This window comes from Vipera ursinii (genome assembly GCF_947247035.1).
Source record: "Vipera ursinii genome assembly, chromosome: 6".
NCBI lineage: Eukaryota > Metazoa > Chordata > Lepidosauria > Squamata > Viperidae > Vipera > Vipera ursinii.
This window is the reverse complement of record NC_139515.1, coordinates 26,344,327-26,371,803: the sequence shown is the minus strand read 5'-3', so window position 1 is coordinate 26,371,803 and position 27,477 is coordinate 26,344,327. Positions and strand designations below refer to the sequence as shown.

General features: G+C 47.5%; 1 protein-coding gene across 4 annotated transcripts in view; it reads left to right on the top strand.

Moving 5' to 3' along the window:
- The window catches only part of ST7 (suppression of tumorigenicity 7), a 202,508-nt gene that overhangs the window by 117,998 nt on the left and 57,033 nt on the right, over positions 1 to 27,477 (top strand). For all 4 annotated transcript variants that reach the window (XM_083366702.1, XM_083366701.1, XM_083366700.1 and 1 more), the window contains exons 4-8: positions 663 to 717; positions 6,297 to 6,412; positions 10,598 to 10,673; positions 11,575 to 11,729; positions 23,213 to 23,310. In XM_083366702.1, the coding sequence (XP_083222828.1) occupies positions 663 to 717; positions 6,297 to 6,412; positions 10,598 to 10,673; positions 11,575 to 11,729; positions 23,213 to 23,310 (500 nt within the window). The remainder of the gene's footprint in view (positions 1 to 662; positions 718 to 6,296; positions 6,413 to 10,597; positions 10,674 to 11,574; positions 11,730 to 23,212; positions 23,311 to 27,477) is intronic.

The window sequence follows — 27,477 nt, the reverse complement described above, 5'->3', positions numbered from 1 at the left end:
TTAGTGTAACATTGCTGAAGGCCCAAAGTGACTAAAGAAAATACTTCAACAATTCTGATTTCTAAGCTCACATGTGAATCCACTTGCTACTTGGTGTTAATGCCCACAGGATGAATTGTGGCACCAGATCACAGTTGGCAAATGGCTAATCTAGAATGAAATCATTTACAATATAAAAGTTTTAAGAGGACAGTTCTTTTCATTAAGTTACTTTATTCAAGCTATCCTCAGGGACATTATCTATGCAATGTTTGTTTTGTTAACAAATCACCTTTTTATTCTCATATAAAATACTTGGGAATCATTGTGAAACATATTCTGTTTGCTTTTTAAAGAAATATTTATTGAAACGGTTTATTTTACCTCAATGAGTTTTGATGTATTTGTAATTTTACAGTATCGGAAAGCATCCATCTTCATTTGTTTCTGTAGGTACCAATAATTCGTGAAATCAAAGAAGTGATTATAATTCTTATTAAATATAACATTTTAAGTGTCAGTACGTAAAGGTGCCAAATCTATAGTAAATACATTATTACCATTTGGTTGTCTATTTAAGTGTTTCAGATGTACCACCTGGGATAACTAATTAGAATATAATTTGTTTCCAAATAAATATTAGCATTCAATTATAATTAGAGGCATTTTTGTTTTTGTGGCAGAATGTAAAGTCTGGCGAAATCCCCTAAATCTGTTTAGAGGAGCTGAATATAACCGGTGAGTGCTTTGTAGATTTCTTATTCAAATATGTTAGCCTGTTTGGAAATTATTTTTAAACACTGGTTACATATGCTAGCCTATTTAGAAAGTAGTTTTAAGCATTAGCTCATCATAGTAAATTTCAAGAAGTCAGGTGCCTCTTTCAGATGTTTATCTTATGCAAATAGTTCAAATAAGGATAAATGGACTTTGGATCCAGTCTCTTCTACTTTGTCCTTATGTTGGTGGATGAACACTTGACACTACCCTGCATAGATAAGTACTCTGCATAGTTTAGACTTCAGTTTTTGGAAATATATAGGAAAACAGGACAAGAAAACACATTCCCCTGCAGAAGTTTCCACTTCAGCATACCAAGAATAACAGTGCCGAAGTACATGAATCTGTTAAGGTTGGTCTTGCTGTCCTCCAGATAATTCTAAACTTAAGGATGATGAATGCATGAACTAGACTACCATTTCATTCAGGCAATGCTAATTTGTAAATTTGCCCGAGTTCTGGGTCTCTGAGAGAAGGCTGGGCAGGGGTAGGGGCCGTCAACATAAATGTAACAAGAGGCCCCTGATTTTGTTTTTATCAAAAATTTTTACGGGGTTGGGGAGGGGGGTGGGTGATAGGGGTTGTTTGGCTTTGGGGGGCGGCCAATCAACCATAGTTCAGGCCAGACTTGGGTCTGACCGCGCGGGGGGAGAACGAGGGGTCGTTGTCTCCGGGGCTCATGAGCGGGTCGTGGGATTACCAATTCCCACGACGGGGAATGGCAGCAGGCGGATAGACAGGGGGCCATATCGTTACCGGGAGCGCCGTCTCCGCTATTTGCAAGCGGTGGGGCGCTCCGACCCTCTGCTTCTTTCCCGAGGTTCCGGGAGCGAGGATGTGCAGCCTCCTGAGCTCCGGCTGGTGTACCTGAATGCCAGGTCCGTGGTCAACAAAGCTCCCCTTATCAGGGATTTAGTTGAGGGTGAGCATGCGGACCTGGCTTGCATCACGGAGACTTGGTTGGGCCCAGAGGGTGGGGTCCCTTTGGTTGATCTTTGCCCACCAGGCTTCCGGGTGCTACACCAGCCTCGAGCTCAGGGCAGGGGTGGGGGTGTGGCGGTGATCGTTAGGGAGACCTTATGTCCGCGGGAGACCACCGTTCCTCAGATAGTCGGGTGTGAGTCTCTCTTTATGAGATTTGGCTCTGGGGCGCAGTTGGGCTTGCTGCTCGTGTACATTTCGCCTAGTCGCGTAGCGGCAGCCCTGCCCGAGCTGCTCGATGTCCTCTCAGGGTTGGTGGTTGAGTTCCCCAAACTTATAGTTTTGGGAGACGTCAACCTACCATCCCTGGGAGGTTCATCTGAGCTTGCTCGGGAGTTCATGGCTTCCATGACGGCCATGGACCTGACGCAGGTAATTTCTGAGCCAACTCATGAGGGAGGCCACACCCTTGACCTGATTTTCTTATCTGGACGGTGGTTGGATGATCTTGGTGGGGGCTTTCCATTTATTATGCCCCTGTCATGGACCGATCATCACCTCCTGCGGCTGGTCTTCCATTTTGCCACCCCTCGCCGTGGAGGTACGGAGCCAACTAGATGGTACCGCCCCAGACGCCTAATGGATCCTGAGAGATTCCAAGCGGCGCTGGGGTCTCCACCTGCCTCCATTGCTCACAGCTCGGCGGATGCCTTAGGGGAAGCCTGGGAAAGGGCAGCCACTGAGGCACTCGACCGGGTTGTACCCTTGCGGCCCCTGACCCGGCACAGATCCCAGCGAGCTCCATGGTTCTCCGCGGAGCTCCGGGAGATGAAGCGTCGGAAACGGGGCCTAGAGAGCTGCTGGAGGTCCAGCCGATCTGAACCCGACCGATTGCGGTTAAGAACCTACATTAGGTCTTATCTCACTGCGATGAGGGAGGCGAGGTGTAATTACTTCTCCACCCTCATCGCGTCCGCAGACAATCGCCCGGCCGCCTTGTTTAGGGTGACTCGCTCCCTTCTCAATCAGGAGGTGAGGGAGGATCCCTTGCAGGGTCGTGCCGAGGAGTTTGGTCAACATCTGTCGGATAAAATCGCTCGGATTCGGACCGGTTTGGACTCCAGCTGGGCAGAGTCTGACGATCAGAACACGGGCGGTCTTGTCGATGTTATCTGGGAGGAGTTTGATTCTGTGACCCCTGATGAAGTGGACAGGATTATGGGGAAGCTGAGTTCCACCACATGCTTATTGGACTCGTGCCCTTCTTGGCTGGTTTACGCAGCTAGGGAGGGGACACGAGGCTGGCTCCAGGCGGTTATATCTGCTTCTTTGAGTGAGGGTTATTTCCCCACTGTCTTGAAGGAGGCGGTGGTGAGACCTCTCCTCAAGAAGCCTGCCTTGGACCCAGCTGTATTGAACAACTTCCGTCCAGTCTCCAACCTTCGCTTTCTTGCGAAGGTTGTTGAGAGTGTGGTGGCGCATCAGCTCCCTCTGGTCCTGGAGGAAGCGGATTATCTGGACCCTTACCAATCGGGTTTCAGGCCCGGGCACAGCACGGAGACGGCATTGGTCGCTCTGGTGAATGATCTCTGGAGGGCTCGGGACAGGGGATATTCCTCTGTCCTAGTCCTATTAGACCTCTCGGCGGCTTTTGATACCATCGACCATGGTATCCTGCTGCAGCGTCTCAGGGGATTGGGAGTGGGAGGCACGGTTTTTCAGTGGTTCTCCTCCTATCTCCTGGGACGCTCGCAGTCGGTGTTGGCAGGGGGGCAGAGGTCGACCCCTAGGACTCTCGCTTGTGGAGTTCCTCAGGGGTCGGTCCTCTCGCCTCTCCTGTTCAACATCTATATGAAACCGCTGGGTGAGATCATTCGTGGTTTTGGAGTTGGGTATCATCAATATGCTGATGATACCCAACTTTTTATTTCGACCCCAAACCACCCCAGTGATGCCCTCTCTGTGATGTCCCGTTGCCTGGAGGTGGTTCGGGTCTGGATGGGGAGGAACAGACTTCAACTCAACCCTGACAAGACTGAGTGGCTGTACATTCCGGCTTCCCGAGACACCTGGGATGTTCCACCTCTTTCTATGGGGGGTGAGCTTTTACCCCCTGTGGATAGGGCTCGCAACTTGGGAGTCCTCCTAGATTCACGACTCACTTTGGAGGATCACATAGTGGCCGTGACTAGGGGGGCTTTTGCCCAGGTTCGCCTGGTGCGCCAGTTGCGGCCCTATCTGGACCGGGAGGCCTTATGTACGGTCACTCATGCGCTCGTGACCTCTCGCCTAGACTACTGTAACGCTCTCTACATGGGACTTCCCTTGAAGACTACTCGGAGGCTCCAACTGGTACAGAATGCGGCCGCGAGAGTTGTCTTGGGAGTTTCCCGGTACTCCCATGTTACACCTTTGCTCCGTGAGCTGCATTGGTTGCCAGTTGTCTTCCGGGTAAGGTTCAAGGTTTTGGTTATGATCTTTAAGTCCCTACATGGCATGGGTCCGCGATACCTCGAGGACCACCTGCTGCCGGCGTTGACTCCCCTCCGCCCTGTGCGTGCCCACAGAGAGGGCCTCCTCAGGGTGCCTCCTGTCAAGGAATGTCGACTGGTGGCCCCCAGGGGGAGGGCCTTCTCTGTGGGTGCTCCGGCGTTATGGAACCAACTGCCGGTCGAGCTCCGGATGGCATCAGACCTCCGATCCTTCCGTCGCGGGTTGAAGACCCATTTATTTGAACTAGCGGGTCTGGCCTGATGGGGGTACTTGGGTTTTTTATTGGTTTGTTTTATTATTCTGGTTTTAACTTGGGCATTAATTTAATTATTTTTTAATGTTTGTATTGGTGTTTATATTTATGCCCTGTGAACCGCCCTGAGTCCCTTTGGGAGAAGGGCGGTATAAAAATCTCAATAAATCTAAATCTAAATCTAAATTTCTTTTAGTACCTCCCATTAGTCTGTATCAAGAATCTCATTAACAACAATATTTTACTTTTTCTACATTTTTCTTAAGCACTCAATGCGGAGTTATCTATCATTTTAATCCTCACTATAACAGTTCTGTAAGCTAGATCAGACTAAGCTCAAAGTCCCCCAATGAGCTTTGTGATTGAATGGGAATTTGAATTTGAGTACCTGAACCACCTTGGCTTCATCTCCTCCCAAATCAGAAGCCTCAAGATAAAGGGGAGAAGCTGAAAATAATAGAGTATCTTCTTTAAATATAGGGTAGCTTCTGTAGCATAATCAAAACATATTATAGAGCTGACATAAGTACATCCAGGACTATTTTAAACCAATTAAGCCAGCCTTCAGGATTATTTTAAATTCAATTTATTAAATGTTCCAGTGTATCAACGATATCACTATGGGACAATACTTCAATAACTTCTTAATTTTTCTTCAACTTAAAGCAATTAAAATTCTTTCCAAAATCACTTTTTAGTACCATAGTTGGATTTGTAGATGAAGGTTACTATATTAAGAAGGATGAAGGGTGTGTGTGGATACATTTTTACGAAAAGAAAAAGCAGCATAAGGAAAATCACCACATTATAAATGAGATGCCCTCGACGTGATGTCCCGTTACCTGGAGGCGGTCCGGGTCTGGATGGGGAGGAACAGGCTTCGGCTCAACCCTGACAAGACTGAGTGGCTGTTCGTGCCGGCATCCTGGGAAATTCAGATTATTCCATCTCTTGCCATGGGGGGTGAGCTATTACCCCCCCGTAGATAGGGCGCGCAACCTGGGGGTCCTACTAGACTCACAGCTCTCTTTAGAAGAGCATATTGGAGCTGTGACTAGGGGGGCCTTTGCCCAGGTTCGCCTGGTGCACCAGTTGCGGCCCTATCTGGACCAGGATGCCTTGCGTACAGTCACTCATGCGCTCATGACCTCTCGTCTGGACTACTGTAATGCTCTCTACATGGGGCTGCCCTTGAAGACCACTCGGAGGCTCCAACTGGTGCAGAATGCAGCCGCGTGAGTTGTGTTGGGAGTGTCCCGATACTCCCATGTTACACCTTTGCTCCGCGAGCTGCATTGGCTGCCGGTTGCCCTCCGGGTGAGATTCAAGGTGTTGGCAATGACTTACAAAGCCCTACATGGCATGGGTCCGGATTACCTACCGCAACACCTGCGGCCGGCGTCAACTTCTCTCCGTCTAGTGCGCTCCCACAGAGAGGGCCTCCTCAGGGTGCCTCTGATCAAAGAATGTCGATTGGTGGCCCCTAGGGGGAGGGCGTTCTCTGTGGGCGCGCCAGACCTGTGGAACCGCTTGCTGGTCGAGCTCCGGATGGCCCCCAATCTTCACTCCTTCCGGCGGGATCTAAAAACTTATTTATTCGAGTAATCCGGCCTGGTTTGATGGGTTAAGGGTTGGGGTTTTAACATGGTTTTTAATTACTGTTTATATTCGGGCATAATATTTAATTGTTTTTTAACTTTTGTACTTTGTTTTTATATTTATTGCCCTGTACACTGCCCTGAGTCCTTCGGGAGAAGGGCGGTATAAAAATTTAATAAATATAAATATAAATATAAATATGATGTTTATTTTTACAATTTCTCATCCTGCACATCTGTCCTGAATGCACAAAACATAACTCTATTTGCAGATACACCTGGGTGACTGGAAGAGAACCATTGACATATTACGATATGAATCTTTCAGCACAAGATCATCAAACATTTTTCACATGTGATACTGACCATTTAAGGCCTGCAGATGCAAGTAAGAATTTTACTAAATTTATTTGAATTTGTAGCAAATTGTAAAGTCTGTTTTAAGAAATTGGGGATAAAAGATATCACAGATGTCTTTATTCTTAACAATGCTTGTTTCATTTAATAATTTATATATGATATTTACCGTATATCATATTTCCTGATATGGTGATTTGGAATTTGGATTATGTGACCATATGTACAGTATTTCCAAATGCTGTTTCCCCTTGTTGTAGAATAGTATTCATGGTTGTATTGTGTTATCATAGTTGGTTCTGAGAACTTACTGTTATTTTTTTAAAGGGAACAATTTCCCCCCCCCTCAGAATAGTGAAAAATGCCTTAAGTGGTTCCTAGAGTGTTATCTTTTGTTCAGGATCCACTTAATTACATTGATAGTTTTCATAGCTGCTTTGGAGTAATCTATTCTTATCACATTTGTACATAATGCATTGCTGACATTAACTAATAGTTGTAAGTTCATTCTTCTTGAAACATATTGAAAGAGTACCGTATATACTTGAGTATAAGCCGACTCGAGTATAAGCCGAGACCCCCAATTTCAGCCCCAAAAACTGGAAAAAGTTATTGACTCGAGTATAAGCCGATCCGCCATTCTGCAAGCCTCTGCCGCCAGCAGAGGCTCGATCCGCCATTTTGCAAGCCTGAATACACAGGAATACCCTGTGTGGCCGCGGCTCTCGGGGAAGCCCTGGCTGTCCGCTTCCTTGCTCCACGCTGCCATTCGGGGCCCGCGCGTTCCCCGGGCAAATCGCGGCGCCCAGCAGGCGAGGAAACACGCCCGCTCCAGTTGCCCCCCCTTCCCTCAGGAGACGCGAAGCAAGTGACCGCCCGGAGCTTACCGAGGACTTGCGCGCGGCCGAGGCTTCGGTGCTTCCAGGATCGCGCGCACCTCTCCCAAGCCGCCGCCGTCCGGAGACCTGCTGAAGTTTGGGGAGGTTTGGGGAGGTGCGCGCGCACCTCCCCAAACCTCCCCAAACCTCGGCAGGTCTCCGTTCCTCCTGCTGACCTTTGGGGAGGTTTGGGCGCCTCCCCAAACCTCCCCAAACCTCGGCAGGTCTCCGTTCCTCATGCCGACCTTTGGGGAGGTTTGGGCGCCTCCCCAAACCTCCCCAAACCTCGGCAGGTCTCCGTTCCTCCTGCCGACCTTTGGGGAGGTTTGGGCGCCTCCCCAAACCTCCCCAAACCTCGGCAGGTCTCCGTTCCTCCTGCCGACCTTTGGGGAGGTTTGGGCGCCTCCCCAAACCTCCCCAAACCTCGGCAGGTCTCCGTTCCTCCTGCCGACCTTTGGGGAGGTTTGGGCGCCTCCCCAAACCTCGGCAGGTCTCCGTTCCTCCGCGCAGACCTGCCGACCTTTGGGGAGGTTTGGGCGCCTCCCCAAACCTCCCCAAACCTCGGCAGGTCTCAGTTCCTCCTGCCGACCTTTGGGGAGGTTTGGGCGCCTCCCCAAACCTCCCCAAACCTCGGCAGGTCTCCGTTCCTCCTGCCGACCTTTGGGGAGGTTTGGGCGCCTCCCCAAACCTCCCCAAACCTCGGCAGGTCTCCGTTCCTCCTGCCGACCTTTGGGGAGGTTTGGGCGCCTCCCCAAACCTCCCCAAACCTCGGCAGGTCTCCGTTCCTCCTGCCGACCATTGGGGAGGTTTGGGCGCCTCCCCAAACCTCGGCAGGTCTCCGTTCCTCCGCGCAGACCTGCCGACCTTTGGGGAGGTTTGGGCGCCTCCCCAAACCTCGGCAGGTCTCAGTTCTTCCTGCCGACCTTTGGGGAGGTTTGGGCGCCTCCCCAAACCTCCCCAAACCTCGGCAGGTCTCCGTTCCTCCTGCCGACCTTTGGGGAGGTTTGGGCGCCTCCCCAAACCTCGGCAGGTCTCCGTTCCTCCGCGCAGACCTGCCGACCTTTGGGGAGGTTTGGGCGCCTCCCCAAACCTCCCCAAACCTCGGCAGGTCTCAGTTCCTCCTGCCGACCTTTGGGGAGGTTTGGGTGCCTCCCCAAACCTCCCCAAACCTCGGCAGGTCTCCGTTCCTCCTGCCGACCTTTGGGGAGGTTTGGGCGCCTCCCCAAACCTCCCCAAACCTCGGCAGGTCTCCGTTCCTCCTGCCGACCTTTGGGGAGGTTTGGGCGCCTCCCCAAACCTCCCCAAACCTCGGCAGGTCTCCGTTCCTCCTGCCGACCTTTGGGGAGGTTTGGGCGCCTCCCCAAACCTCCCCAAACCTCGGCAGGTCTCCGTTCCTCCTGCCGACCATTGGGGAGGTTTGGGCGCCTCCCCAAACCTCGGCAGGTCTCCGTTCCTCCTGCCGACCTTTGGGGAGGTTTGGGCGCCTCCCCAAACCTCCCCAAACCTCGGCAGCTCTGCGTGGAGGAACGGAGACCTGCCGAGGTTTGGGGAGGCGCCCAAACCTCCCCAAAGGTCGGCAGGAGGAACGGAGACCTGCCGAGGTTTGGGGAGGTTTGGGGAGGCGCCCAAACCTCCCCAAAGGTCGGCAGGAGGAACGGAGACCTGCCGAGGTTTGGGGAGGTTTGGGGAGGCGCCCAACCCTCCCCAAAGGTCGGCAGGAGGAACGGAGACCTGCCGAGGTTTGGGGAGGTTTGGGGAGGCGCCCAAACCTCCCCAAAGGTCGGCAGGAGGAACGGAGACCTGCCGAGGTTTGGGGAGGCGCCCAAACCTCCCCAAACGTCGGCAGGAGGAACGGAGACCTGCCGACGTTTGGGGAGGTTTGGGGAGGCGCCCAAACCTCCCCAAACGTCGGCAGGTCTGCGCGGAGGAACGGAGATCTGCCGAGGTTTGGGGAGGCGCCCAAACCTCCCCAAACGTCGGCAGGAGGAACGGAGACCTGCCGAGGTTTGGGGAGGTTTGGGGAGGCGCCCAAACCTCCCCAAACGTCGGCAGGTCTGCGCGGAGGAACGGAGACCTGCCGAGGTTTGGGGAGGTGCCCAAACCACCCCAAAGGTCGGCAGGAGGAACGGAGACCTGCCGAGGTTTGGGGAGGTTTGGGGAGGCGCCCAAACCTCCCCAAAGGTCGGCAGGAGGAACGGAGACCTGCCGAGGTTTGGGGAGGCGCCCAAACCTCCCCAAAGGTCGGCAGGAGGAACGGAGACCTGCCGAGGTTTGGGGAGGTTTGGGGAGGCGCCCAAACCTCCCCAAAGGTCGGCAGGAGGAACGGAGACCTGCCGAGGTTTGGGGAGGTTTGGGGAGGTGCCCAAACCTCCCCAAACGTCGGCAGGTCTGCGCGGAGGAACGGAGACCTGCCGAGGTTTGGGGAGGTTTGGGGAGGCGCCCAAACCTCCCCAAAGGTCGGCAGGAGGAACGGAGACCTGCCGAGGTTTGGGGAGGTTTGGGGAGGCGCCCAAACCTCCCCAAAGGTCGGCAGGAGGAACGGAGACCTGCCGAGGTTTGGGGAGGCGCCCAAACCTCCCCAAAAGTCGGCAGGAGGAACGGAGACCTGCCGAGGTTTGGGGAGGTTTGGGGAGGCGCCCAAACCTCCCCAAAGGTCGGCAGGAGGAACGGAGACCTGCCGAGGTTTGGGGAGGTTTGGGGAGGCGCCCAAACCTCCCCAAAGGTCGGCAGGAGGAACGGAGACCTGCCGAGGTTTGGTGAGGTGCCCAAACCTCCCCAAACGTCGGCAGGTCTGCGCGGAGGAACGGAGACCTGCCGAGGTTTGGGGAGGTTTGGGGAGGCGCCCAAACCTCCCCAAACGTCGGCAGGTCTCCGTTCCTCCGCGGCCTGCCTGCCTGCTTCTTTCCGCTGCGGAAAGAAGCAGGCAGGCAAGGCGCGGAGGTCCGGAGACCTGCCGACGTTTGGTGAGGTTTGGGGAGGTGCGCGCGCACCTCCCCAAACCTCCCCAAACTTCGGCAGGTCTCCGGATGGCGGTGGCTTGGGAGAGGTGCGCGCGATCCCGGAAGCACCAAAGCCTCGGCCGCGCACAAGTCCTCGGTAAGTTTTTTTGTTGACTGGAGTATAAGCCGAAGTGGAATTTTTGAGCCCAAAAAGTGGGCTGAAAAATTCGGCTTCTACTCAAGTATATACGGTACCTCTTCTATAATCAGTATCTGATTATATTTTTGGACTTAATTAATTGTGTGGTGAAATGCCCTGCTAATATATTAGTACTTTAGATAAGCCTAGCATTACCTCCAAATTACTGCACTTTTTTAAAAAAATGTTTCATTTCTTAGTAATGCAAAAGGCTTGGAGAGAAAGAAACCCACAGGCCAGAATTTCTGCAGCACATGAAGCTTTAGAGTTAAATGAGTAAGTCTACTGAAAGTCCTTTGATTTTTTTAAATTGATTTGCTTTGTTATAATTTCTTATTACTTGGGGAGTCTTGTGCCACTTTCCTGTCTTTGGGAAAGTCTTGTACAAACTGAGAAAACTTGAAATAGTATTCTGTACAATACTATTCTGTACAATACCTGAGCAATGTGTGCATGGAATTTGTTGAAGCTAAAGTTGTATTTGTGTGATATTTTCATTTTTTTTCTAAATGAAGAAGAGGATGAGTTGGACTTGATGCAGGAGAAACATTTCTTTCATACTAATCATGATAGACATGGACTGATATATTTTCTGAGTTTTTAAGAGACAGTATCTCTTTGATGTATTGTCATCTACTTATTTCAGACATGATGTATAACACTTACTCTACTTGAATGCCCCAATCACCCATTTGCCATATCCATTTACAATGGTCTTTGTTTGCCTGTTGGGCTTTCTATCTTAGTTGTTCTTTGGATATTATTTGTTCATTCATGGGTTGTATATACAGTATGGTTCCAAAATAAAACCAATCATTGTTGCTAGTTGAAAAATATAGAATTTGGTATTTCCAGAGTTCTTCTATCCCACCACAACCTGAATTTTAACTGGTAGTTTGCTGCCTAGATCCATAGCTTCAGGATTGGATGGCTTTGAACTTGCAGAATTGGGCACATGCAAAGTTGTATTCTGTTGAAGTGAATAAGGTTGCTTGGTAGATCTAAAAATATGTTGCAGAGTTTCCATGCCTGCAGCCAGTTGCTGGATTGAGGCATACATTTTACCTAAAAGAATCAGGTATGCCCAAATCGCTTGTCCACCTAATGTACCCCAACAATGTATCCTATTATTTTTCTAGCTCTCTTTGTGATAATTACTTTGTCATTTCATTGACAGATGTGCCACTGCTTACATTCTCTTGGCAGAAGAGGAAGCAACAACTATTGTGGAAGCAGAAAAACTGTTTAAACAGGCTCTGAAAGCAGGTGAAGGCTGTTACAGACGTAGCCAACAATTACAGCATCATGGTACCCAATATGAAGCTCAGCACAGTAAGAACCTTTCCTTCTGTTACCAATTCTTTAGATCAGAAGGTTTCTGTAGGGACTTTTGTGACTCATAGGTTCAGTTCATTAGATGCTTGGAATGGCTAAACTGATGTAGGATTTAAATTAGGATGAGGTGTTAGGAAAAAAGGAAAAGACAGGGTGGTTACCTTCATTCACTTTCTCATCCTGATTTAATCCTGCATCAGTTTAGCCACTCCATATGCATGCATTATGAAGTGAGCTATAGTTCACAAAAGCTTATGCCTTTTAATAAACATATTACCGTAGTCTGAGGAACAAGTGTCTTGCAATTGACTAAGAATAATTTAACTACAGAGAAATTCTGTAGCTTGAACACTGAATTCTATTTATTATAAAAAACTGAATAGTACAATGGTTCTGTGGAAAAAACTGTGAAATTCAGTAATATAATATATATGTAAATAATTTGTAAATAATTTGCAAAACTGGAAAGAAAGAAAATGCAAAAAATGTAATGGAAGAAATAACTCTAGGGTGTACAACTTAAGATAGCTAAAAAGAATACATTTTTGAATTCTTATGAATTCAAAATGGAGAAAATAATCCATAGTTTCCAGTTACAGCCACCTGCATGCAGGAAAGATGAATTCAAAATGGATAAGAGCAATGAGTTAATTTGTTTAATCACAAAAATGAAATACGTCATGCAAAAAAAAAGACTAGAAGAATTTGATTGTTTAATTTGCAAAATAAAAACAAGTGGATCATATTTAGAGACTTGTTTTGCATTTGCTTTTGCTTTTTGATGTTTTATCAAAAAAGTTGCTTTTTCAGCTCACATTTTTCCAAATAAATACATTTAGTGACATTATTCTGTGGTGTGTGTGTGTGTTAGTAAGGTTTCCGCCCAATCAATGCACTGGAGTCTCCATGCTTTTCTTCCAAAATGGGTGAATGCAAGTAATTAGTAGTAAATCTATAAAACTGAGAATTGTATGTTACAGAATGGCATTGTTGTTAGCATTTATTATGATTGAATCATTAACAGAAAATTAAAATTTGCCTATGTTTTTGTCTGCATGTTGATGTTATTGGAGAAATGGTAGAAAGACTAAAGCTTGAGAACATAGAGGCTGTTTATAAGAAGCAAATTAGCTAATCAAGAATAAAATTTCTAAATACATTGAATGAAATTAATTATCTAATAAAGGAATATTTTCAAATCCTAAAAGAATAACACCATTTCATAGAATCTGAGAATGTGGGTTTTGGTCAAGAGCTCTCAGAGGGATGATAATATATGATAATAGATTTTTTGCACAGAAATGATTTTTCTAGAAAATAGAGAACTTGCAGTGTCTTTATAGTGACACAATGTAGAAATATATGATTATCAGACATAGTCAAAACGTCAAATCAAAGGCTGCCATTATAGAATGAGCACCACTTGTCCTTATCTGGTTTTACATGGTTTAGATTAGGGAGAGACAGCAATAACTGGTTCACTTTCTGATACCTTAAATGTCATAATTTCTACCAGCATAGCAAATGACAGATGATAGGAATTGCACTAGCAATATTCAGGTTGTCCTCTTCCACTAATCTAAATTACCCATCTTTAAGAAAATCAAAAACAAAAACAAAAATAAAACAGAAGAGGACCTCTGAATATCCATGGAGATTAAACAAAGACATAAATTAAAACATAACAAAACTTGAAAAACTTGTTAATCAGAATCTGTACTCCCATAGTATGTGTGAAGCTCTTGGTGATTCAATGATCTAGGTCAGGGGTGTCCAAACTTTTTTCAAAGAGGGCCAGATTGGATGAAGTGAACATGCTGGAGGGCCGAACATTTTTCCGAACATTCTTTGAACAATTACAATTAAATGCAAATGAATTATTTTATGCCAAGTTAATTGCAAATGGCATACTTTTCATTTTATAACATAAGATCAACTGACAGCTGAGTTTTCACAATGTATTTTAAATAAATTTTTAAAAAAACTTACTGTGTGAGCTGTTACCAGAGAGTCTGACCTTGTCAAACTTACTTTGACTGTCTGGTAACAGCTCACACACTTCCACCACTTCACAAATTCTGCTAGGCCAGGGCCCTACCTACCCCTGTCCAGCTCCCCACATCCCAGCCCATAAAATGGCTGTGAAACACAGAATGTGCGCACGTGCACACACACACACACACACACACACACACACACACCGGCCCTTCCCTGGATGTCACCAAGGCCCAGGGGAGCCAGAGGGCTTCGAAGCCGGGGCAGCTCCGGTGGCAAAGAAGACGCGCTCTCGCTGCACCGGCACAGACGCCGCGCCAAGCCCGCGGCGGGGGGAGGAGCGTGGCGGTTCGGCCAGACAGGAAAAGGTGCGGGAAGCGGCCGCCGCCTGGTAATGGCGCCCGGGCTCACAACGTGGAGGCGGCGAGCAAGCACGCGCTCAGGGCGAGGCAGCCGCGGTCCGGTGAGGGAAGACCGCCGAGGGAGTGGCTGGCCGGGCTGCGCTGCTGCTGAGCGAAGCTCGGCCGGGGTGCCCGCTCTGCTCTGCCTGGCGCCAACTCAGAGACTCCACCCGCCAGGCCCTTCTCCCGCTCAGCCAGGCCAGGCGTGCACCGTCAGCCTCGCTGCACCGGCACAGACGCTGCGCCAAGGCTGGGGCGGGGGGGAGGAGCGCAGCGGTTCGGCCAGGCAGGAAAAGGTGCGGGAAGCGACCGCCGCCTGGTAATGGCGCCCGGGCTCACAACGTGGAGGCGGTGTAGTGAGGCTGACGGTGCGCGCCTGGCCTGGCTGAGCGGGAGAAGGGCCTGGCGGGCGGAGTCTCTGAGCTGGCACCAGGCAGAGCAGAGCGTGCGCCCCGGCCGAGCTTCGCTCGGCAGCAGCGCAGCCCGGCCGGCCATTCCCTCGGCGCTCTTCCCTCACTGGACCGCGGCCGCCTCGCCCTGAGCGCGCGCTTGCTCGCCGCCTCCATGTTGTGAGCCGGGGCGCCGTTACCAGGCGGCGGCCGCTTCCTGCACCTTTTCCTGCCTGGCCGAACCGCCATGCGCTCAGCCAGGCCAGGTGCGCACCGTCAGCCTCGCTGCACCGGCACAGACGCCGCGCCAAGCCCGGGGCGAGGGGAAGGATCATGGCGGTTTGGCCAGGCAGCCGGCCCTTCAACCCACCGGAGGAGCGGCAGATCGGCGCGGCCGGAGTCGGGAAAACCACTAGAAGGGGGAGGGGAGTCACCTCTCCCCGCCGGGGGGTCGCCCAGCCCATCCCGGGAGGCTGACATTTCTGCAGCTGAAAAAGTCGTCTCGGATTCCATGGCGGAAGGTCACCCCCGGGAGTCCAGCGCCAGGCAGGGCTGAGAGAGGGAGGGGGGGAGAAAGGGAGGGAAGGAGAAAGAGAGAAGGAAGGAAGGAAGGAAGGAAGAAGAGAGAATGGAGGCAGGAGAGAGGAAGAAGAGAGAGAGAGAGAGAGAGAGAAAGAAAGAAAGAAAGAAAGAAAGAAAGAAAGAAAGAAAGAAAAAAGAAAGAAATCGGAGGCTTGGACAGACCCCGCTCCAGGCTCCGGGGCCGCCACCATGGAATGCCCAGCCTCGGGGGGGAGTCTTCTGCAGGCGTGCCCTGGCCCCCTCCCCTCCCCTCCCTCCCTCCTGCGGCCCGTCCCCAAGGCGGCGCCCGCGGGTCCCCGGACTCACAGCATGCAGAGGGCGAAGGCGCCGGCCACGCTCTCGCTGTCGCGCACCAGGAAGCTGCCGGCCCGCCCGGCCCACGCCAGCAGCTCCTCGGCCGCCGCCCGGCTCAGGTCCTTGTGGTACCAGAGCGGCCAGCCCAGCACCGCCGGAGCCCCCGCGCCCGGGAGCCCCAGCGCCGCCGGGGCCGGAGCCGCCGCCATGGGCAGCCGCGGCGTGCAGGGAAGGTGCTCAGCGGGATGGGCGGGCAGGCCGAGACCCCCGCCGGCCACCCCCGCCTCACCCACAGTGCCGCATGGCCCGACCGGAGACCCCCGGCCGCTCAGGGCATGCCCGGCCCAGCGGCTCCTCCTCTGGGCTGCGCTCCGGCCGGGATGAGGGCGCGATCCGCTCTCCGCGCGCTTCCCCTGCGCACTGGAGCCACCCTGGGCCCCAAGCAGGCCTGGTGGAGGAGGAGGAGGAGGCGGAGGAAGCCGCGTGGAGCCCCGGAGCCTGGCTGGCGGGGTGGGGGCGGCAGCTGGGCCGGCCTGCGCTTCCTGGGGCGGCCCCTCGGCGGGGGAGGTGGGAGCAGCTCCCGAAGGGGCGGCCCTCAATCAGAAGGGAGGGCCGTGGGAGGGCCGCATTTACATACAGCAGGGAGGGCTGTTGCGGGCCGTATTAAACCGCCCCGCGGGCCGCAAATGGCCCGCGGGCCGGACTTTGGACATGCCTGATCTAGGTTTTGTCTTTCTAACCCAATATGTGTATTGCAGTCTTCAGTGATAAAAAAGAGAGGAATGACTCTTCTACTAATTTACTGTATCTACCAAGGTTGGCTTCTTCCTTTTTAAAATAAGATAAAATGCCAAATATTATTGATATCACTGAAAATTTTATTTAATGTTTCAGTTCATTGATACACAATACATTATAGCCATATTTACCCGGATGGTTTTACCATTTTAAAGATGAATATTTTGTAGTGATACTAGCATATGCTTCTAAAGAAATTCTATGATTGCTTAGAGTCACCCCTGACTTAATGGCATGTTAAGGCTGGTCACACAGTTAACCAAATGTTTTTATTGCATTTGGCATTTTTATTTCTCTTCAATTCATGCATCATCTGGTATTGCAATATCAATGAACCAGACTTTTTTCTTTTCCACATTAGTGCTGTTAGGTGTGTTGTGGTCAGATGTCTGTCTGTTTGGATGGGAAAGTCCCACAGGATTTTGACTTGCTCATTTTTAAGAGCATTTGGTGTTAATTTTTGCTGCATTCAAACCCAAACTTCTGGAACAGCTTCCAATGTATAATTTTGACAACTCGATCATGACATTGTAGATAATCAGTCTGTGAGATTTTGCTAATAATGATAATAATAATGATGATGATGATGATGATGATGATGATGATGATGATAATTTACATGTTGCCTGACTATAAGCAACTGTAAATAGTTTATAAATTGTTAAATATATTTTAAAATAAGACAATATAAGAAGCACAAAACAAAACAATAAAAAAACCAAAGATGGCAGAGAGGATAAATCCCAGTAGAAATGGGAAAAAGGAAGAAAGGGGGCATCAGTTGTCTTCACCAACAGCCTGGGTAAAGAGCCACATCTTCAGGACCCTTCAAAATACCTGTGGGATGGGATCATTTGAATTTTGGGGGGAGCCTCATTCCAGAAGACATGTGCTATTACAGAAGAGGCACACTTTTAGAATCTTGCTAGGTGGCATAGTTTAAGAAACCCAGAACACATCAACCCTGTCAGAACAAACCAGCTAAGCAGATACTAGAAAAAAGAGACATCCCCTCAAGTAACTATCCCCTATGTTCTATAAGACTTTAGAGGTAGTATGAAACACCTTGACTCATACCCAGAAACAAACAGGCAATCAGTGCAGTTCACAAAATTATTACATGGGCAAACTGAGAGAGCCATGGTAGTGCACTGGTTAGAATGCTGTATTTTAGGCTAATTCTGCTGACTGCCAGGAGTATGATCCTAATCGGCTCATGGTTGATTCAACCTTCCATCCTTCCCAGGTCAGCAAAATGAGGACCCAAATTGTTGGGGGCAATATGCTGATGCTGTAAAGCACTTAGAAAGGACTGTAAAACACTATAAAGCGGTAGATAAATCTAAATGCTATTGTTATCGCTAAGCGCATGCCACTGCATTGTGGACCAGCTGAAGCTTCCGGGTGGTCTTCAAGAACAACTCCACATACAGAACAGTCAACCAATATTAGCATATTAACATAAATAATTATTTAGCAATAGCACTTAAACTTATATACTGCTCCATAGTGCTTTACACCAGGGGTCCCCCACCTGCGGGCCATGGCCCACTACTGGACCATGGCCTCCTGGCCATTGGGCCGTGGGACAGGCTGGACAGTGCATGCATGTGTGTGTGCACAACCCCCATGCTTGTGCTAGCACTGTGGCTATGGGGTGCAAAAACAGGATGCCATGCCGTGGGGCACAAAAACGGGCTGCCACCATGCCTCAGACCATAAAAATGGGATGCTGCCATGCCACAGGGTCTAACTGCACCATGGGGCTGCCACTGCACCATGTTGTGTGAAAATGGGCCGCCGCTGCCCTGTGCGGCACAAAAATGGGCCAACGCCACATCTCAGGCCACAAAAATGAGAACAATGCCTTGGGATGCAAAAAATGGGACACCATTTTGCCATGGGGAGTGAAAATGGGATGCTGCCACCCCGAAGGGCACAAAAATGGGGCACCACACCATGTAAGAGCCTTGGTGGAGCAGTGGGCTAATGCCTCCTTAAGTAACACCAGCTGCCTGCAATTAGTGCAGGTTCGCATCCCACCAGGCTCAAGGTTGACTCAGCCTTCCATTCTTCCGAGGTAGGTAAAATGAGGACCCAGATTGTTGGGGGCAATTAAGCTGACTTTGTAATAATGCCGCTTGGGGTGTGTGTGAAAGCCCTAATAAGCAGGCATATACATAGAATGAAGGCTACTGCTAAGCTTGTAAGCCGCCCTGAGTCTTCGGAGAAGGGCGGGATATAAATGAAATTAAAATAAATAAATAAATAAATAAATAAATAAATAAATAAATAAATAAATAAGAACAGGTCTAGTGAGTATCAAGTGGGTGCTAGCGCTGCCCCCAGTCTGCCAACCAAGAAAGGTTGGTGACCTCTGCTTTACAGTACTCTCTGGGCAGTTTACAATGTCAGCACATTGGGTCCAACAATCTGGGTCCTCATTTTACTGACAGTAAAAGGTGAAACAATATATTATAGGGTTTATTAAGGTTATAAATGTTCTAGTCTGATAGATTTCATTTTTAGCAGTGGAGCACCATTGATAAAATAAATATCCAGACTAGAAAATTAGCTCTACCATGTTTTCCACAAAATAAGACCCAACTAGAAAATAAGCCATAGCCCGATTTTTAGCATGCTCCTAATATAAGCCCTACCCCCAAAATAAGCCACAGTTAAGATCATCAGCCCTGGGGAGGTGGGTTTGGCCAGCACAGGAGGTGGCTAGCGCATGGGGGCTGATGGTGTCTGGCAGCAGCCACAGTCTGCACAGTGCAGGTAATTCTGAGCACTGTGACCACTGAGATGGCCTCCAAGCAGAGGTGCTGGGGGGGGAGGCAGTCGATCCCAATGCGTGGCAGCATCAGCAGCAGGTAAGGCAGAGGCATGAGGGGGAGGCAGGTGATTCCGATGTACCACATGGCCACCCAACCACTCCATCCCAATGTCTATTAGCTTGCCTGAAGCCATGATGGGGCAGGGAGCCACACAGCACATCCAGATCACTTGTCTCCCCCTCACACCTCTGCCTCCAAAATGTTGTGGGAGACAGAACATCCAAAAAGTTGTGGGAAAATGAACAATGGTGGGCTACTTGGAAAAAGGAAGCCTATGCAATAAGATGGACCCTCTTAACCTGGAGGCATTTCCTAGAAGGGAGTAAAATTCCTTTCCAGGTCTGGACTGATCATAAGAATCTTGAAGCTTTGAAAACTCCCAGTAGGTTTCAAAATAGGCAAGTTGGGCCCAGACTTCCATTGTTTTAACTTCTCCATCCATTATCTGCCTGGGGAAAAAAAACTTCCTAGCAGCTGCTTTGTCACGAATGCCACAATAGAACAGTGTGAAGGCAGAAGTGGTTAAACCTCTACTTTCCTCACAGCAACTGGCTTCCCCAGCCACTACGAGGACACAGACTAAGAAACCCCAACCATTAGACAATGGGGTGATGGGGGAGTTCAAGAAGGCACTGGAGAAAGATGAGTGGTTCAGTAGCCATAAAAATCTCTGTTCAGTGCAAGATGGATTGGCTTGGCTGGGAGGAAAGCTGTAGGTGCCTGCAAATCAGAGACTGGGAATCATGCAGGCCTGTCATGATTCAAAAAATGGCAGGATACTTTGGGTTTGTAAAGGAGGCAATTTTGGTAGCCTTTCTTAAAGAAGGACATCGAAAGTTATGTGGCTAGCTGCCCTACTTGTGCTGCTGCTAAATGTAGGCAGGGAAAAACTCCTGGCCTCCTGCAGCCAGTGGTGAGCCCTTCAGCACCCTGGAGAGAGATTTTATTGTTGAGCTACCTGAAAGTGCAGGAAATCCTGACATTTGGGTTGTCGCTGACTTGTTTTCTAAACAAGCCCATTTTATTCCATGTCAGAAGATCCCGACCACAAAGACTGTGGCTAAATTGTTTGTGCAGCATATTTATCACCTTCATGGTGCTCCAAAACATATAATATCCGATAGGGGTGTTCAATTCACCTCCATGTTCTGAAAAGCCTTTTTGGACCTTTTAGGTCATCTAGTAAAGAAAATAATGGAGCCTAAGCCTTTTCATGTTGGAGACAGAGTTTACCATTCCACTAGATTTTTGCAGTCATTGCAGCCATCAAAAGAAGCTGGGGCCTAAGTTTATTGGTCCGTTTCCTATTAAACATATTATCAATCCTGTTATAGTGGATCTGGAACTTTCTAAGAGTTTGAGACAAATCCACCCAATAAACCACTGTAGCTTATTGAAACCTGAGGTCACCTCCAAATTACAACCTATCACTGCTCCAGCTCCTCAACCTATTATGGTTGAGGGTGAGCAACACTTTGAAATCAGAGATATTCTAGATTTTCATAAATACTCCACCCAGTATTTAGTGGCCTGGATAGATTTGCCTGCTTCCCAGAATGAGTAGGTTTATAAAAGACATGTCAGAGCCCCTAAATTGCTTGTTTTCCTTTCCCCCTTCCTAATTTTGTTTTGCAGGTGGATTCATCTTTCTGTAAGGGTGGCAGGCAGAATGTCAGAGTCCCTCAAATGTATTTGCCTTTAATCCTACTATTTTCCCCTTTCTTTGCTTTTTCCTATGTATTTTCGGGGCTTGCCATAGTGTTGGGGGAAGGTGCTTGCATGAGGTATACTGTTCGCTTTGCTCTGCTTTGTACAAGGTGCCCACCCTCTGGGCAAGAGGAATGTGACCTGAAAACATCTCCTTTATCTCCAGACAGTGGAGCTGGGTCCATTGGGAAATGAAACCAAGAGAGACCTCAAGAAGCGCGCTAAATCTCTAGCTTCTCATAACATGATAGTACCTGTGGATTGGCTGGTTTTCAATCAGATGGTTGGACACTTGGGAGAGGAGTTTTGAATTGCTTTTTTGATGTAATCCTTTACACGCCAAATCTTTGGGCCTTGCTTGGCTCTCTTGCCATCACTAATTCTCAATAAAAATTTCTTTTGAGACAATGCCTGTTTCAAGAGTTCTGCTTTCTTGAAAGATCTAGTTGAGGCAGGTCCTTACAGAAGTGCTCCTAATCTCTGCTTGTTACCTGTATAACAGACACTTGTCCACAGAAGCAATCAGTCAACCAGATACCAAACTCTCCAGGCAGTCTCTGCAAGATTCAAGGCAGCTGGGACCATAGTCACCAAGAAAACAGTTGGTAACACACTCCGCTGTGAAGGACTGAAATCCTGCAGCGCCTGCAAGGTCCCCCTGCTCAAGAAAGCACATGTATAGGCCCATGTGAAATTTGCCAATGAACACCTGAATGATTCAGAGGAGAACTGGATGAAAGTGTTGTGGTCAGATGAGACCAAAATCAAGCTTTTTGGCATCAACTCAACTCACCATGTTTGGTGGAGGAGGAATGCTGCCTGTGACCCCAAGAACACCACCCCCACTGTCAAACATGGAGGTGGAAACATTATGCTTTGGGGCTGTTTTTCTGCTAGGGGGCCAGGACAACTTCACCACATCAAAGGGACGATGGACAGTGCCATGTACCATCAAATTTTGGGTGAGAAGCTTCCCTCTTCCAGGGCATTGAAAATGGGTCGTGGATGGGTATTCCAGCATGACAATGACCCAAAACACATGGCCAATGCAATAAAGGAGTGGCTCAAGAAGAAGCACAGTAAGGTCCTGGAGTGGCCTAATCTCATAGAAAATCTGTGGAGGGAGCTGAAGGTTCGAGCTTCCAAACATCGAAACCTTAATGACTTGGAAAGGATCTGCAAAGAGGAGTGGGACAAAATCCCTCCTGAGATGTATGCAAACCTAGTGGCCAACTACAAGAAACATCTGACCTCTGTGATTGCCAACAAGGGTTTTGCCACCAAGTACTAAGTCATGTTTTGCGAGGGGGGTGTCAACCTATTTCACTCATTAAAATGCAAATCAATGTATAACTTTTTTGAAATGTGTTTTTCTGGATTTTTTTTATTCTGTCTCTCATTGTTAAAATAAACCTACCATTAAAATTATAGACTGATCATTTCTTTGTCAGTGGGAAAATGTACAAAATCAGCAGGGGGTCAAATAATTTTTCCCCCTCACTGTATTTAGTCACTAAGTGTTGATAACAATTTGATGACACATAATAAGATTTACCAGGGGGGAAAATTCCTGAGTATGTTCTCTTACTAGTTGCTGACCTTTGAGGAATGTCCTCGTCTTATTCTTTAGTATGTATCTCACTTGTTTTTTCACCTTATACAGAAGGATCAGTTCTCATGGAGTGTCAGAATTGCTGCAGTAACTTGTTAAGCACCAAGTTGCTCACTTTTGCAAACTAATCATACACACTAACAGATGTTCAAAGAACTAAGATTTTTAAAAATGATAATTGCAAATTATTATTAAATGAGAGCTATCAACAGTATGAAAAGAAATTGCATTACACACATAGCAATGTATCTCTTACCATTCTTCAATGTATCCAGTATCAGTGTGCAGAAAGCAAATTCAAGGGGCTTTCTTAAGATTGTCATGGAGGTTTGTGTAAATAGGTCTATGGTAGCTCTATGAAATGCCAAGCAGTTTACTGTGAACAAAATTATCTGGGAGGAATAGTTAATTTAAAAATGTTTTTCTGCATCCTATCAGAATTTATATGCTGCATTAGCAAAATATTGAGCAAAGTGTAGACATAACCTGATGGCCCAGATTTGTGGCATGCTGTACAGATGAGCTGTTATTTCAGAGGGGGATGAACAGAAAGAACACATGCCTAAATAAAACATGTTGTGGAAGTTACTATACTGTGGTGATGTGAAAGTATCACAGTGATGTCTATAAATGTATAGACATTTATATAAATGTATTTCTCTAACATAATTAGCAATGGACAGGTTTTAGATCTTTTTTATTTTGTTGGGCTACTATCTCTATTAAGTAATAAATTCTAAGAAAAGGCATTTCTTTGCAGATGTCAAAATAGACCTTTTGTTCTGTCAGTTTCTATAAACAATCTCTTCAAACCTTTTCCCCTTCTCTCTTTCTTTCCTTCCTTCTTTTTCTTTCTTCCCAGGACGGGACACTAATGTATTAGTCTACATAAAAAGGAGGCTGGCAATGTGTGCGAGAAAACTGGGGAGAACCAGGGAAGCTGTGAAAATGATGAGAGATGTGAGTTTGGATTTGTGTTAATATTTGTCTTTTATGTAACAAGTCACAATCACAGAGAGGAATTTCCTTTTGCTATAGAACCAACCTATCTACATAAAATAGTGCTGATATCTAGAGAGCTTAACCTGCTTTCTTTTTTTCTGGTCCTTTTCCTATCATCCCTCATATTTCTGTAGAGGGTGAAAGATTTGTGCCCTTTATTGTTTATTGCTCCTGTCTTGTCTAGTTACTTTTTCATGGAACTTCATATTAAAATCTGATTTTTCTTATGAATTCAACATCTATATAAGGAAAATCTGCAGAGTCTCCTATTGCTGTATCACGAAGGGTATGAAGAAGGATACTATTAAGCAAAGAATCATCCCTGATTCTACCATAAACATAGAGTAGTAATAAGCGAAAAAAAGATTAGTTACAGAATTTTAGAAAATTTGGTATGTAGTACTGAAGAAGGAAGTTTATGTGACCAACAGATGCATTTCAACTCAGCCCCCAAGGCATATGTTGTTAATTATGGGACAGTTTTGAGGGTGATTTTAAGGAATCCTGTGCCTTTTTTTACTTGATTTTGCCAAAAACAAAAGCAAAAACCCCCGCACTGTTTAAAATCAGTGATTTTGTTGTCCCCTCGAGGTACTCGGGTAGCTTCAGCCAGGCCATAAATTGCCATTTAATGAATGAAAAAAAATCCATTTCTTAGAAGGAAAGAAATGTGAAGAATGCAAACTAATGCAATTAATTTACAATTTCAAAGGGTTAAGAGAGATGAAGAATGTCACAAATTATTCCACCTCCTACACAGTTTTTTTTGTTTTCAGGAATGAGAGACAGCATACTTTAGAGATCAAAATGTTAGTGTGGTATCAAGAAGTCTACTGTCAGCCATGTAAACTTCCTGGATTACTTATTACAAATTACTCTTTCTCAACCCAACCTTTCTCACAGGGCCACTGTGGGAAACAAAATTGGGAGGAGGAAGTGCTATAATGCTATTGTGAGCCCTTAAATGAAAAACAGGTTAAACAAATATAAATAGTATAAATTACAACTATTTTAACTGTTTAAATGGAGTCGGGCTGCATACTAAATCTAAATAATAACATTAAAAACACAAAATTGAATATACCTATAATTAAAGATAAATTTTAATACAACCATTGTTCCACTTTGGGAGGGAAGCATACATTATTTAACTTTCAGGGCCAAGGCCTTTGTTGCTTCCCTTGGTTATGCTGAATTCTTATTCCTAGATTTGCTTTTAATACTGTATGACAAAATGCATAGAATTCAGGGACATTCTATTTATTGTATAGCTGGAATCTTATCTTTAAAAGTAATCCAATCTGCTTTACCTCTTCTTATTCCTCAATTTGAAGAAACTAAGTTCCTTCCTTCCTACTAACTAGCTTGGGAAAAACATAAAAACATTTTGGTATTTTGATTTTTTAGTATTAAAGAATTGGAATCTCAGTTATTGAACAAAGCAGTTGTTAACTGCTTAGCTCTTGACACTCTTGACTGTGGTCATTAAGTAATCTCCTGGCTCATTAAGCAGAAGGAGCAAAAGAACTGTTTAACAAAGATTTTATCTCTATGCGAAGCTTCATACAGAGCTGAAATCCTCCTGGCAGGCAGCCCTTTCCCTTTCAATGTTCCTTCAGCCCACTTATGTATCATCAGGTGCCGGGTGGGTGTGGCCCATTGGGTGGGTGTGGCCAATTGGGTGGTCATGGCCCATTGGGTGGTCATGGCTGTGGTGGTTACAGCCTGCAGGGGCTGGTCTGGCATGGGAAGGGCATGCACTCAAACCTCCTACCACCATGCAGAGTAAGGTTGCTGCACCTGCCCCTGCCCAGATGCCCTTCCCTCCCTCAAGCATTTTTTTTTACTAACCTGCCTTTCAGCCGCATTCCATTTCTCCATTCACCTCTCAGATTTCACAGCATGTTTGTGGGACTGGGTAAAAAAAAAAGTTCTATCAGACTTTCTAACTTCTTGAGATCTCGCGAGAAGTTAGAAAATCTGATGGATTTTTTTTTTTACCGATAGTCCCACAAACATGCAGCGAAGGCTGAGAAGCAAACAGAGAAACAGAATGCAGCTGAAAGGCAGGTTAGTAAAAAAACTTTTCGGGAGGTGGGGGTGGGAGCGGCAACCTTACCCTGTGCGGGTATTGATGCAAGTTGCTCATGGATGGGACTGAAGGCCTAGGACTGGGGCAACAGCACGTGTGCCCACCGAGAGGGTTCTGCATGCCACAGGTTTGCCACTATGGCTATATAGCATCATTTCCAAAGGTGTCATTAATTCAAACAGTCATTAACTGATTAGTTGTTAAGTGAGAACTACCTGTAAAAAATTAGAACATTGTAGAGAGGAAGTATGTCAAATTTCATAGAAATCAGGACAAAACCTTTGAGCTGAATTTTTTGCTTTTTACGAAAATCAGCCAAAAATTTACAGTAAAGCCAAATTGCAATTAAGAGATTAAATGTGCCAAATCTGATAGAGCTCAATGCAGGGCTTTCAATGCTTGTTTAATTTCTCATTTAAAATGTACATAATTTGTTTGAGTGGAGAACATAATGAAATTTGCTGCAAAAATATGTCCTGGAGTGATAAAAATGTATGTCACTCAAATTTCATTCAGAGGGATTAATTAGTTTTTATGTAAAAGACAGAGTGACAAGGGGCATTAACTCTTTTTGTGAATTTATTACAGCCAACAGGTATGGAGGTTTCAGAGAAGTACAAGTAATGAATATATTTATGTTTTCTTTAAAAGAGAGTATTCCTTAAACCATTTGAGTAGATAAGATAGCCATACAATTGTTTCTGCAAATTGCTTCATAGAATAAAGTTTCTGTGAGTGGAGGAAACTGAATGATTAAGCAGCATTTCTTCCTTCAGGACTTTCCATCCTTGCAACATTCTCAGAGTGGGATAATTTATATAAATCACAAAGATCCATTTTTTTATAATTTCTATAAATATTTAGGTCAGATTCTCTGGTATTGTTCAACTTGTCAAAGTTTTGTGTCCTCAATGAAATTTTAAGATGTAAATAAGAAAGACGTTAACATGTCAAAATGTTGTTATTCCCTAATAAGTATATGGATGATTTTTTATACTGTATAATGAGTTTGCATAACTGTGGAATACTGCAATCTTTTTCATCAATAGGAAAATGAAATGGAACCTGAGATTCTTAAATAAGATATAATATACCATACAATCCTGTATGTATTCAGCAGAAAATTCTTCCCTAGAATAGAATAGAATAACAGAGCTGGAAGGGACCTTGGAGGTCTTCTACTCCCATCCCCTGCTCAGGCAGGAAACCCTATACCACAGGTCGGCAACCCGCGGCTCCGGAGCCGCATGCGGCTCTTTGAGCCGGCCCATGCGGCTCCCAGGCCTCCTCCCTCTTGAAAAAAAAATGGTACTAAAAAAACTTAATCAATTTAAACTTCTCACAAAAAAACTTGAAAAGTTTAAATTGATTGGTTGGTTTGTGGGACCGCCCACAAACCGTTTGTGGGCTACCCACAAACCTTTGTTTTTTTACTGCACTTGGCAGAGTGGAGGAAGAGAGGAAGAAGTAAAACGTAAGTAGATCTGCTTCTTCCCCCCCCGTTCCCTCTCGTCGCCGGGGCAAGCAGCCCTGACGAGCAAGAAGGCGCGCTTCGCCCGCCCACCCACCCCCCGTTGGCTCCTCTCGTCGGCGGGGCTGAGAGCCCCGCCGAGCGAAAGCCGCGCTTCGCCCGCCCGCCCCCCCCGTTGGCTCCTCGTCGCCGGGGCTGAGAGCCCCGCCGAGCGAAAGGCGCCCGCCCGCCCCCCGTTGCCTCCTCGTCGCCGGGGCTGAGAGCCCCGGCAAGCGAAAGGCACCCGCCCGCCCCCCGTTGCCTCCTCGTCGCCGGGGCTGAGAGCCCCGGCAAGCGAAAGGCGCCCGCCAGCCCCGGCAAGCGAAAAGCGCCCGCCCGCCCCCCGTTGCCTCCTCGTCGCCGGGGCTGAGAGCCCCGGCAAGCGAAAGGCGCCCGCCAGCCCCGGCAAGCGAAAAGCGCCCGCCCGCCCCCCGTTGCCTCCTCGTCGCCGGGGCTTAGAGCCCCGGCAAGCGAAAGGCGCCCGCCCGCCCCCCGTTGCCTCCTCGTCGCCGGGGCTGAGAGC